Here is a 12970-nt window from a genome sequence, read left to right as displayed (position 1 = left end):
GAGATATTGATTCGAGAAGATCTCAAACTGGATACATTTTTCAAATGAGAGGCTGTACTATAAGCTGGAAGGCAAATCTCCAATCTGTTGTTGCATTGTCAACAACAGAGGCTGAGTATATTGCTTGCACTGAAGCAGTAAAGGAGGCTCTTTGGCTAAAGGGAATCACTATGGAGCTTGGCAGTGATCAAAGATCAATTCCTATATTCTGTGATAGTCAAAGTGCCCTTCACCTAAGCAGAAATCAAGTCTTCCATGAGAGGACAAAGCACATTGATGTGAGACTTCATTTCATTAGAGATACTATCAATGAAGGGAAGGTGAAGCTTCTCAAAGTTCCATCTGCTGACAATCCAGCAGACATGCTTACTAAAGCTCTTCCATGTGATAAGTTCAAGCATTGCTTGAACATGCTGTCTATCTCACCTTTAGAATGACTACCTGCTTTTATCGACATTAGTAGTCAAGGTGGAGAATTGTCATTTTCTGGTTTGCCTATCTAATGTCATGGTAGTTATTATAGGTAGCTAGTTAGCCTAGGTGTCATGCTCTAATTGGTTAGTCTTTGTTAGTTAGTTGCTGACAAATTAGTTAGTTACTGTCCTTTGTTTGTAATTCATTGTTCTATAAAAAGGGACTGTAATTCATCATTAAAGACTAATGTAATAGACACCATATTGAATATAATACAATTAACAGAGCATTGCTCTTTACTTCTGTTTTGTGTCTAGTGTTCTAGTTCTTGGTTTAAACACATCTTAGGTTCTTAGATTGATGCATACAGAGGTGAACTTGTGTAACACTTTCTTTGTAAATTCAAAATTCACTAAGTATTTCTTAATCTCTAAATTTTGTAAAGTTATTTTGAGTATCAGCCTGCACTATTCAAGTTGATACTTAGTCCTTTGTGGAAGGTTGTGATGAACACAATCGAAGGAGGAGAAGATCCAAGTTCAGATCTTGATTATCCTCTACTACAGACAGAAACCAAGGGTTAGAGATCTGAATGGAAGCAGTCATAATATTTCAATGCACACAATGTAAGGATTTCCACATCCCTTTATGTTTTTCTTTATTATTTTAGATTTTCCATACATGAATAGTTTATAAGATCATGGTTAAAGATTTTTCAACAAAATATCACGTTAAAATCACCCAAAATGACCCAAGGAAGTTGCACCAAACTAAAACTAGACAAATTATCCCAAAGAATTTTCCTTCCAGCTATGAAATTTTTCCCATAAATTGTTGTAATTGGAAACTCAAAATTAAGGCCAATGACTTTGACCTTGCAATGAATCAATTGATCATCTTCAAAATCACTTCTACATGGACAAACTTCTTTTGCCAAAATAAAAAAATGCACCCCTCAATGGACACACTAGTATGAAACTCCCATTTAGAAAAATTACTACACATCATACTCTTTATTTTATCACCCCGAACCTTTGATTCAACAAAGCAGCAAAGCCTATCCTATTCAAACGACAAACATCCTGAATGAATCTTTGTTTATTAACTTTTTTAATGCATCTCACTTTCTAACTCAAGATATTACACCACTCCATTTGGGAGAGAAGTAGATTTATTATGAATCTCATCCAAAGGCTCTGCAAAACCTCAAAAATATTACTTATTAAAGCATTCAAACCAACTCCAGAATTACCCACATTGTTTTTCTGAATTGGCAAATTCTTGAGACCATTTCTTCGGGGAGTAATCCATTGGCCACCATTCTATGAACTACGATTCCCAGACATCTTTTCCACTTCTGTATCATTATCCTCCTCTTTTCCTTATTATGCTCTATCGAACTATTAACTTGTTTAGACTAAATGGGCTTTACATCCTCTTTATCCAGTTTACTAACATCAATTTTCCCTTTCCTTGGTCTGTCTTTATTTTCTTCATCCAAACTAGGCCATTGTCTTTTGCACAAGAATTGATATTATGCCCCAGAAGACTATATGCAACACAAGAAGTAGGAAGCCATTCATATTCGATTGGCTGACCCACCAGTTGTCCCCTCTCATTGAAGAAACTAGGCCTTTGTCTTTTATCATCATTCGTTCACTTGTAACTTTGTCAATTATAATCGGATTACCCATAGTGCTCACAAGGGCACTGAGAATATTTCTACCTCAGTATTGAAGCCTTAAGCCATTTCGGCGAATCCAAATAGGTACCGTTTTAACAAGCTTGAGAGAATTGAGGTCAGAAGTCCAGGGTCTGGTCACCACTGGTTTTTTGTCAAAATGGATAACTTTAGTTTCCAAAACCAAGTCCCTAGTAGCTTCATCTCTAAAGCTAACTAGGGTGAAACCAGAGTGCATTGTTACTTCCGTTCAACACCCAAATTTTCCCAAATCCTTTTGATGAAGCAAATACACAAAACATAGGGTTAGCTTTGAGAACAACATAAATGATCGAGTTTTTCCAATTAGAGGCCTCGACTTCTACCTCATCGATGTCAATTTTAGCAATAACCTGATCACCTTGTTTGATTGGTTGAGTAAACTTAAGCTTAGTAGAGGGTGTCCTTACCCAATTAACTTTGAATTAGTCTAAGCTTCCTTCGCTGATGATTGAAAGTCCTTCACCTCAGCTTGCCCAAGATAAAATTCCATATCGATTCAAATCAAATTCATTTGAAAGCTCCAAATTTGTTACCAATTCCGACTTAGTATCGCTTTGAGTTTCATTATTATTATTTCTAAAAATAACAATAATAACATAGGTTGTAGTTGTATTAAAGAATAAGTAGAGGTATTTTGTGGAAAGGAAATCTTAAATTAAAATACTTAACACAAGTTACAACTTACAAGATTTCTTTCTTGTTAAAAAAAAAATTACAAGATTTCTTTAAAAGATTTTTTCCATTTAAAATAAATAAATATATAGATAAAAAGAACACTCAGCCGGAGGCGCGTGCATGTGACCGCCACAAGGACACCGGGCTAACTTGCGCACCTTGCCTCCCTCTCCCTCCTTCCCAAGCTTTCTCAAAATAAATAAATAATTGCAGTTTGGTCCTTTTATCCCAAACGTATATGAACGTAACCTAGAATTTTGACTTTCCAACAATAAAATAAAAAATAAATAAAAAAGCTTTCCAAAAATAAAAACTAAAAAGTGTGTGAGAGAGAGAGAGGTAAGAAAGACCGTTTCGTTTCTCTAACATGCGCCATATGGTATTCACAACCACAACCGCCACCACCATGCCAGCGTCGTCCTCCGCCACGTCATCATCATCGTCACCGAGTTCCAAGGCTCCCAAATCTTCAAACCCTAACCCTAACTCTCTCCTCTGCAAGCACTCACCTTCGGCCACCCTTGACCTCCTCATCCTCATCCTCGTCCTCTTCTCCGGCACATTTCTCGTTACCTCGTACTTCTCCTACATCTTCAATTCGCTCTCTCTCCTTCTCTCCACCTCCACCTTCCATATCCATCTCCACCACCAACAACTCCCTTACATTATCGGCTTCGTCGTCTTCTTCCTCCTTGCTGTCTTATTCGTCGAGTTCTGCTGCGGCTCCCGATCGCGTAAGTGCGATAAGCCTGGATGCCAGGGTTTGAAGAATGCTATGGAGTTTGATTTGAAATTACAGAAGGAAGACGCTATCAAGAATGGTTCTAAGGAGATCGATAGGTTGCCCTGGAAGGGCGGGAGCGAAGCTAACCCTGATTATGAGTGCCTCAGGTCCGAGCTTAGGAAGATGGCCCCTCCCAATGGCCGCGCTATCTTGCTGTTTCGTACCCGGTGCGGCTGCCCCGTCGCTAAGCTCGAGGGATGGGGACCCAAACGTGGTCGGCGGCATAAGAAGTGAGTGAGTTTGGTTTTCTTGATTCCACTGTAACCGTTTCTTGCATTTCATTTGTGCAATTGGTAATTTTGAATGCAGTTTCTGTGTTAATTTAATCAAATGCATTTTCAATTCGTATTGATCTGGATCGTCTTTTTCAAGCTAGAGCCTTCAAAATCATTTATTCCATACTTCTTATTGTTCAATTCGGTAGTACTCTAAAAAATCACTTCATTTCTATAAATTTTTCTATATTAGTTTAGGGGTATTTGAAGATTTTATCAAGAGCTTTTAACAAGTGTGTTCTCTATGATAGGATAGCATAGAATTAATAATTACGCTACATATCTGTGGATGAGTTTCGGTTTGTTATTTTAACAGTTTTGACATGTTGATTGGTTTGATAATTGTCCCAAGAGATGTCGTGGGAATTTGAACATTCTATACAGTTCCACATAACCATTGATTTGTGTGATAGTAATTATGGAATTCATTTTCTGGCTATTTTCCTATGTTGGTTATGTTAACAGTTTCCAGTCTGAAGCTGGCACTTTTGTGGAATCTTTGCTAAGTTTCTTGATGGGTGTAGAATAGTATGATTGTATGTGGAAGAAGTTCTTGTTGTAAAAGGTTAAAGGCTGGGTTTTGATTATAGAATTATTTGCATAGTTTGCTTGATGTGTGTATAATACTAGGAGATGAAAGGAATGTCCTTTATAGAGGCTAGTTTCTTTTAGAAGTAAAATTCCTTAAGTGTGTTTGTGAGGTGACTAGGAGATGAAACTAATGCCTATTGGTTTTCTTATATCCCAGAAATTCCACTCACTCTCTTCAGTTTGGTTTAGTGTGTTTGTGAGGTAACTAGTGAGTTTGCTTTAGTTTAAATTTGTAAAATTGCCCTATCCCAAAACATCAACCGCCCAAAATATAGCTTCAATGCTCTGTACTTCTTGGCTAGAATTACAATGGGAGTTTATCTTTATAGGCTGCACAATACTTGATACTGGTAGAGTTAATGGCTGACCTTAAGCTGGTGTTTATTGAACTTTGTTTTTTCATCTTGGATTGTACAGCAATTTAATGTAGACGTTGGTTCTTGGTGGTAAGACACATTAAAGGTAGCGCACTATAAATTTAGTCTTTTGATCTAACTCTTTCCATTGTCCATTTTTTTCTTCTCAAAAAAACTTTTAAAGAAAGGAAAGTGGTGTTTAGGTGGCACATGTTTGTTTGATAAACTCTAAAGAAAAGATATGCTATAGAGCATAGACCATAGAAGTTGTGTGCTTTTATTTTTTCTTCCTTTCATAGATTGAGCTCTCAGATTATATTTAGCTCTGAAGTTTTGTCAACCCAGTAATTTATGGTGATCACTAGCTAAAATAGGTTAAAAGTATTGTCATCTCAGATCTTTTGATAACTTTATGATGCATTACCTTGTCATAAGAGTTGATAACCTTTTCCCAGTGAACTGTGATGGGCTGATAATCCGCTGGCATTGATTTGCTATATTATTTTGGTTTATTAATGTAATAAAAAAAGTACAAGTATATTAGTCTTTAGTTTCTCTAGGGGGTCGGTGGAATTAGTTCCCAAGTCATATAGCTTTACTCTAGGAAGAAATTTTCGATGTTATCTGATCGCTGGTGCAAGTTCTTGTTACCCATGAATATTCATATGAAACTAATCTCAAACATAACTTTTAAATGATTTAATTTTGTTTAATAATTATTTTAATTAGGCAAAATTGATAAGATAAGTCATACTGATGGAGATCATGGCTCTTGATTCTTGACCGGAATCCTATTTTTAACCTATCCACAAGGGATATATTTTGGCATGAAAGTTGGTTCCACCATTTGTTTCGTGTTACAAATTCGGACAGTACCATTTAGCATTTAAAAGTGGCAGAGATAATATGCTGGAAATATTGAATGTAAAATTATCAGGGACTATTCTTAAGTTTTGACTAATGGCACTACTTGTTTAGGAAAGACTTTCCATTTTTTTATACATAATGAAAGTAATATTGGAGTATATTGTTGTTGTTGCAGGGCTCTTGCTAGTGTGGCACCCAAAGGAGGCGATCATAACTGATTGTTTGGGATACAACAATGGCCTTACTTTTTATATGATATTTTCCCCTTTTAACTCGATGTTCTTTACTTGTTTCTACTGAGGCTTCATTTCTATTGAAAAACAATTCTTTGGCACATATATTCCCCCTAAGGGCACGTTTAACGTGGCAAAAAGAAGTGGGGTTTGGCGTTGACAAGCATTATCTCATCTCATCTCATCTCAAAATGCTTGATTAACCTTTGTAAAAGATGATATATATAATACCCAATTCATTGGAAATAAACTTGGAAGATGAACACTATTATATTATATTTTAGTTTAAGGTGGGGGTTCGTAATTTTCATTGATTGGACTCTAAATTTGGTTATATAAGGGAAGAAGAATATTTGACATTTGTATGTAAAACAATCAAATCAATGTGCATTAGGATTGCTATTAATGAACTTTGCCCTCCATGGTTGACAAAATATTTGTTTATCTCTTCTTTATGAAAGTGAAGATGAATGACCTTTTGGACCACTAAAATGCAACTTAATGGATAATCAATATTGTAGTTTTATGCCTTATGAGTTTTTTTTAGGTTTGTCTTTTAATCACTAATTATTGATAATAATTCAACATCATTTGCTAGGAGCACATCATTTAATTCTTAAGTAGTGAGATATATATATTTATATATATATATATATATATATTTTTGCGCAGTGTATCAATTTTTTATTTTAAAACATAGTAAAGTATATTGTTAGCTTTAAAAAAAGCCACTAAAGTTAGTTTAGTCTAACTTTAGTGATGAGGGAAGGATGAAAAAAAGAGAAGTTATAGGTTGGAACTTAAATTTTTTAGGACTCGTTTGGAACGCCGTATTAGGTCGTATTGTGTTGTATTGTATTATATTGAATTGTATTTTATGCAATATTTTTATGTGAAACTATACGTGGTTTTAACTTTTATGGACACCTAAATATATAATATTTTAGTATAAATTAAAGTTTAACATAGTATTATATAAAAATATGATATATAATCCAATTCAATATAATACAATACAATACGACATAATACGGCATTCTAAACGAACCCTTAAACTATTAAATTATTAATTGATTATAAAATAAAAATACCTTTAAGCTAAACTAAAAAAAAAAAGTTAGCTTTAAAAATCTAAACTAATTAAATATTTGTTTCTTTTAAAGCTTGAAAAAACTGTCAACTAACTTATGGTTACTCTTTGTTCCCTCCAAAATGAGCTCTAAACTGTTCACCATGGCCGTGGCAGTGCCATAGTCTCTTTCTCATCTCACTCACTCTCATGCTCTTTTCTTGCCGGCCTAACTCCTTTCCTGTATTTCCGTACAGTACCTACATCTCCTTCCTTAGATGGCTCTCTACCGGAACCCCAGCTACCGGTGCTCCTTCTATTGGTCTTCCCCAAAACCGGCTGAACTATCTCCGTATGTTCTTTCGTTTGGGCATGCAGTTCCAGAATTATCAAACCAACCATTACGAACTCGCATTGCTCTCCGCTCTCAGGTCTTGTTCCTCCATATCCAACGATTTTCTCGGCCAACAAATCCATTGTCGTGTTTTGAAATCTGGGCTCGGATTTAATAATTTTATTACCAACAGTTTGATAAGTATGTATGCTAAATGTGGATTAATTGGCCATGCTCGCTCCTTGTTTGATTCTTGTTCTAGCTTGGATACTGTCTCTTGTAATATTATGATTTCTGGGTATGTTAAATCTGGCCATTTGGACAATGCCCGCCAACTGTTTGAGATTATGCCTGAGAAAGATTGTATCTCTTACACAACCATGATTATGGGTCTTGCTCGATTTGAATGTTGGACTGAAGTAATTGAAGCTTTTAAGGACATGAAATCCTCTGGTATTTTCCCAAGTGACTTGACAATGGTGAATATACTCTCTGCATGCTCGCATATCGGTGGGATTTGGGATTGTCGAATGCTCCATGCATTGCTCATCAAGCTGCAGTTGCTGAAATTTGATTTTGTTTCCACGAATTTGTTGAACTTTTATGGTGCTTGTTCGAGTGTTGGGGAGGCAAGGATTTTATTCGAAGAAATGCCTGAACATGACATAGTTTCATGGAATGCAATGCTAAATGGGTATACAAAAGCAGGTCTTGTTGATGTAGCTAAACAATTTTTTGAGACAGTTCCTACAAAAGATGTGGTTTCGTGGGGTACAATGATTGATAGCTACTTGCAATTAGAAATATTAACTGAAGCTCTAACAGCCTTTGTTGCAATGCTGAGTACTGGATTGCGGGCCAATGATGTTATGGTTGTAGACTTAGTTTCAGCTTGTGGGCAATTTACAGCATTTGCTGAAGGCCTGCAGCTCCATGGTATGATTGTGAAAGAAGGTTTCGATTGTTATGACTTTATACAGGCAACTATTATCAACTTTTATTCGGCTTGTGGCAGAGTAAGCCTTGCACGTTTGCAGTTTGAAATTGGTCTCAAGAATCATCTCCCATCTTGGAGTGCACTCATAGCAGGGTACATAAGAAATGGAATGATTTACCAGGCAAGGGGATTATTTGATGAGATGCCTGAAAAGGATGTTTTCTCATGGAGCGCCATGATTTCTGGTTATACTCAGAATGAGCAGCCTGATGAGGCTCTAGAACTCTTCCATGGAATGAAAGATAGTGGGATTGAAGCAAATGAAATTACAATGGTGAGTGTTTTGTCTGCAATAGCTAGTTTAGGCGCACTGGGAGAAGGAAGATTGGCCCATGAATACATACATAGTAACTCCATCCCTCTTAATGATATCTTAATGACAGCAATAGTTGACATGTATGCTAAGTGTGGGAGCATAAATACTGCTTTAGATATGTTTCATCAATTCCGTGACAAAGTTTCTACTGTCTCACTGTGGAACGCAATTATATGTGGACTCGCTGTTCATGGACAAGCAGAGTTATCTCTTGAAATATTTTCCAACTTGCAGGGGCGTCATATCAAACTCAATTCAATCACGTTCATTGGCGTCTTGAGTGCTTGTTGCCATTCTGGGTTGGTGGAGGCTGGAGAGAGACATTTCAAGAGCATGAAGAATGTTTACAATATAGAACCTGATATCAAGCACTATGGCTGTATGGTGGATCTTTTAGGGAGGGTTGGTAGATTAGAAGCAGCTGAAGATTTGATAAAGAGCATGCCAATGAAGGCAGATTTCGTATTATGGGGAACATTATTAGCAGCGTGCCGAACTCATGGGAATATCGAAATAGGGGAAAGGGCTGCAGATAGTATAGCCAGGTTGGAACCATTTCATGGAGCAAGTAGAGTTCTCTTGGCTAACTTATATGCAGATGCAGGGAGATATGAGGAAGCCTTTTCAGTAAGAAGAAGCATGCAGGTTCTAGGAATGATGAATTCTCCTGGGTGTAGCTCCCTTAAATTATTACCTTCTACGTCGAAAAATGTTGCGGCCCCTGATCGTACAATCGCAGTAAACCAGGATGAAGGGGCATAAGGAAGAAGGCTGTGGAGTTCAATTTGAAATTGCAGAATAAGGAGTCCATCAAGAACCACTCCAAGGAGATAAAATAAGCTGTCAAGTGCTGTGGGTTGCATTAGAAGTTAGTTTGCTTTGATTCCATAGCAACCATTTCTCAGTTTCCGTTGATCACCTTATATTTATTTGGATCACTGTTGTTGACTTACAACTTTGAATCTTACTTGATACTTCTTATAATTGGATTCTGTAGTTGTATTTAATCAAAGTGATTTATTCTCTTGAAATATTTGTATGGTAGTTTTAGGAGAAATTGCAAGAATGTCTTGTATTAAGAAAGTATTACGCTAGATGATAATGGATGAATCGTGATTTATCTTTGCAGTTTTGATTAATCATGATTTATAGTCAATTACTTAGTGACCTCTCATTGGAGGTAATGAAATGGAATGGAATGGAAAGAAAATTTCATTCTTTTATTTGGTTGCATATTAAAGCGTTGATATGTCATTTCAATGGAATGATCTTTTCACCATTTTAGTAGAATGACTATTCTATTTTGAAATAGAAAGAAAAATCATTTCAATGTATGAAAAATTTAATAATTTTTTTTATCAATTTTTTAATGCATTTTAAATTTTATTCCATTCTTATTTTTATTCTTATTCGCATTCCTATATTTTCATTCCTTCCAACCAAACGCATTAGTTCCCACATCAGCGACTACAAGCTTTTGTTTTTGCTAAAATTGGTATATTTTGTGGTGCTTAAACAAACTAAAAGTTTTGGAACTAATTACATATATAATTACTTGTATGTATAATTAATACAAACTTGTAATCTTGTGGTATTAAATATAATTTAATGCTAATAATGTAAGTTAGGATTTTGGGCTTTGTGCCCTAAATAAAATTATATTTCAATGTAATCTTTTCTATTTAATTATCAATAAATAAACAGATTTATTTTCATTACTTATTTAGTATGTCATTTGGTTCATGTGATCATTTATATGTTTATTTGATTTATAAATTCATCCAAATTCTTATTACATTGATATTCTTGTTTATTGTGTCGTCAGCACAGTGAAAAGTAATCAAGATTATGTGATTAAATGTATTCCTATGATTTATCAGTACACAGAGTTTAACTGATAGGATAATCTACAATGTACTTTACTTGCACCTTGGATAAGTGTTATGTCCTTTTCAGGGCATTGGTTAAAGTAAGCTTGGGTTGGATGCATGAAGTATGCATTGGAAGAGACCGATATTGAACTTGAACTAGATATGATAAACTTACCATAATATCTATTTAATTCAATATCACCTAGTTGATCCTGGTTAGGTTCTAGTTCAGTTGCATTATTTGTGTTCTTAAATCTATTCGTTAAAGTCGACCAAATGGTTCTTCTTGTGACATATAGGTTAAGGACATGGTAGTTCAATTGAGTGGGAGCGCTAATCATAGATACGAAATCTATAGCTTCTATCCGGATATAGAAGTCAAATGATGATTTCCTTCGAGCTTGGCTAAACAGAGATTAATGGTTGAGTGCTCATTTCAGTGATTATATTAGTTCACTCGAATATCATTTATAGGTAGCTCAGTGTTTTAAGGATAAAATACATTGAAGGGTGTAACGGTAAATTAATCCCTATTCAATGTAAATCATCTATAGAGGATCATTGATTATTGGGATAATAACAAATGGATAATCTCATAGCATATCTATATCGTGGAACATATAGAGCGTTCTATATAATTGAGAGTGCAATTCCAAATCTATAGTGGTGCAAGGAGGAATTAATAAGTTAGAGAATTTACTTGGTAAATTTTAGATCTGCTTATTGGAAGCTCGGTTATATAGGCCCATAGTCCCCATACTAGTTGAGACAAACTGCTTGTAAGACTCAGTTAATTGATTTTAGTTAATCAATTATAATTCTAAAATTAAACTATGTCCAGTTTATGAATTTTGACTAAGTTATGGCTTGATTGTGAAAAAATAGAATTTTAGGGTTTATTTATTAATTAAGAGACTTTATGGAGTCTAATTAATAAATAATATAAATGACAATTTTATTTGATAATTATTTTAATTATTAAATAAATAATTTTGGCATTTATAGGATTGAAAGTGCAAAAAGTGGTATTTGTGAAAAATAGATAAATGGTTAAAAAAAATGACAAAAATCTAACTAGTGTTGGGCCCACTTCATGGTTGGCCACTAGAGCCTATTTTTGCGAGGAAATTAGATCATATACCCTTTTTAAGTTAGCTTCTCTCATTTTTACCTTTTGTTTTAAATTCTCTCGTTTATACCTTCGTTTTCAGTTTCGATCCCCATTATACCCTTTCCATTCACCATCTTTATTTGTCCTCTAACCTGATATTTTTTTTAATTTCAAATGAGAGATTTGCAACCATCTCTGCCTATAGAAGGCTCCATGAGCTTCAATGCTATCATTTGTAGGCTTCGCAACCATTTTATCTTCCCCCGAACATTGATCAAGCTGAGAAGTGGATTGTTGATGTTCTCCGTGAGTTGTTATGGCTGAAGAAAACATATATTTGACTCATCTACAACCACTACCAATTATTAATTTGCTCATTCATTTGTTATGTTAATAACAACGAAGAAGAAAAAAACTAAATGGAAGATTAAAGGAAGGAGAAACAAGATCTAAAGAGAAAGAATAATACAAATTCAAAAAAGGGAAAGAGAAAGTTATTGACCTCCAAATATCGAAGGATGGTGTAGTGTTGATGTCGACGGTGGAGGAGGCATAAGGACGCTAGTAATGGCGGAGGAGGTAGAGCTTGCGTGCGTTGGGTTGTGTTGGGTCGCTATGGCAGAATGGGAGTCTTTAGACTTTTTGGATTGCGGACTCAATTAATCTGATAAGGGTATATTTGGTAATAGACTTATAAAAGAAGGTAGATTTTAATGGATTTTCATCTGGAGGTATTTTTGGTTAATTGATAAAAAAAAAAAAGAGGTTGTTTTAAATTTATCCCTATTTTTGCTCTATTTTTATCATTTTTTATTCAAAATAAATTAATCCTAACCCTAGGTGAATTAGTATAAAAGGAAAAGAATGGTCTCATTATCCAACTAATATTTCTAATAACTCTTGACCTAGTTTCATTCTATCTGACAACTAGAGAGTTTGAGACCTCTTCTTCTAATTTGAAATCCTATAGTCTTCTTCACTATCAAATTCGAGTCTGTGATTAAGTGCATGCCCACCCATAGCAAGTTAGTCATCAATCATAGTGTGTAAGATTGTGAAGAATCCAAACAATAGAAGGAGTATCGGGCTCAGATCTTGGTGATACTCTGCTACAGAAAGGATACAAGGTCAGAGATCTGAGCGGAATGAGTCATTTAATTCCGCTGCAACCAATGTAAGGTTTATCGTACCTTTTATGTGTTTATTTTATATCGTTTTAGAAGTTCATGTTTAGGATGTTAAAAACATACTTGTTAGTAAATCTAGATCCTGGTAAAATATATTCCAACATAGGGGGTGTTGAATTTTGAGTTTGATATATGAGATGGTTTTTAATGGTAGTTTTTTTTTCCTC

General features: G+C 35.0%; 2 protein-coding genes across 2 annotated transcripts; both read left to right on the top strand.

Moving 5' to 3' along the window:
• The first annotated feature begins 2925 nt into the window (after positions 1-2925).
• LOC115723478 (uncharacterized protein At5g19025) lies at positions 2926-6352 on the top strand. Its single transcript, XM_030652969.2, has 2 exons — positions 2926-3826; positions 5861-6352. The coding sequence occupies exons 1-2, from the start codon at positions 3180-3182 to the stop codon at positions 5901-5903; spliced, it is 690 nt and encodes a 229-aa protein (XP_030508829.2). The 5' UTR covers positions 2926-3179; the 3' UTR covers positions 5904-6352.
• A 620-nt stretch (positions 6353-6972) lies between these two features.
• LOC115721710 (pentatricopeptide repeat-containing protein At5g19020, mitochondrial) lies at positions 6973-9762 on the top strand. The gene has a single exon (XM_030650779.2). It carries the CDS (start codon positions 7198-7200, stop codon positions 9394-9396), a length of 2199 nt encoding a protein of 732 aa, XP_030506639.2. The 5' UTR covers positions 6973-7197; the 3' UTR covers positions 9397-9762.
• The last annotated feature ends 3208 nt before the right edge of the window (positions 9763-12970 follow it).

The sequence above is a fragment of the Cannabis sativa genome, chromosome 9 (genome assembly GCF_029168945.1).
Source record: "Cannabis sativa cultivar Pink pepper isolate KNU-18-1 chromosome 9, ASM2916894v1, whole genome shotgun sequence".
NCBI classification, from domain to species: Eukaryota; Viridiplantae; Streptophyta; class Magnoliopsida; order Rosales; family Cannabaceae; genus Cannabis; species Cannabis sativa.
The sequence above is the reverse complement of the archived record's forward strand: the minus strand, read 5'-3'. Positions and strand labels throughout refer to the sequence as shown.

Bases quoted from the DNA above. Each gene is read 5' to 3' on its own strand.
- LOC115723478 (XM_030652969.2), top strand. From the start codon at position 3,180: ATGCGCCATATGGTATTCACAACCACAACCGCCACCACCATGCCAGCG. The intron at 3,827-5,860 runs GTGAGTGAGTTT...TTGTTGTTGCAG, and splicing joins CGTGGTCGGCGGCATAAGAA to GGCTCTTGCTAGTGTGGCAC.
- LOC115721710 (XM_030650779.2), top strand. From the start codon at position 7,198: ATGCTCTTTTCTTGCCGGCCTAACTCCTTTCCTGTATTTCCGTACAGT.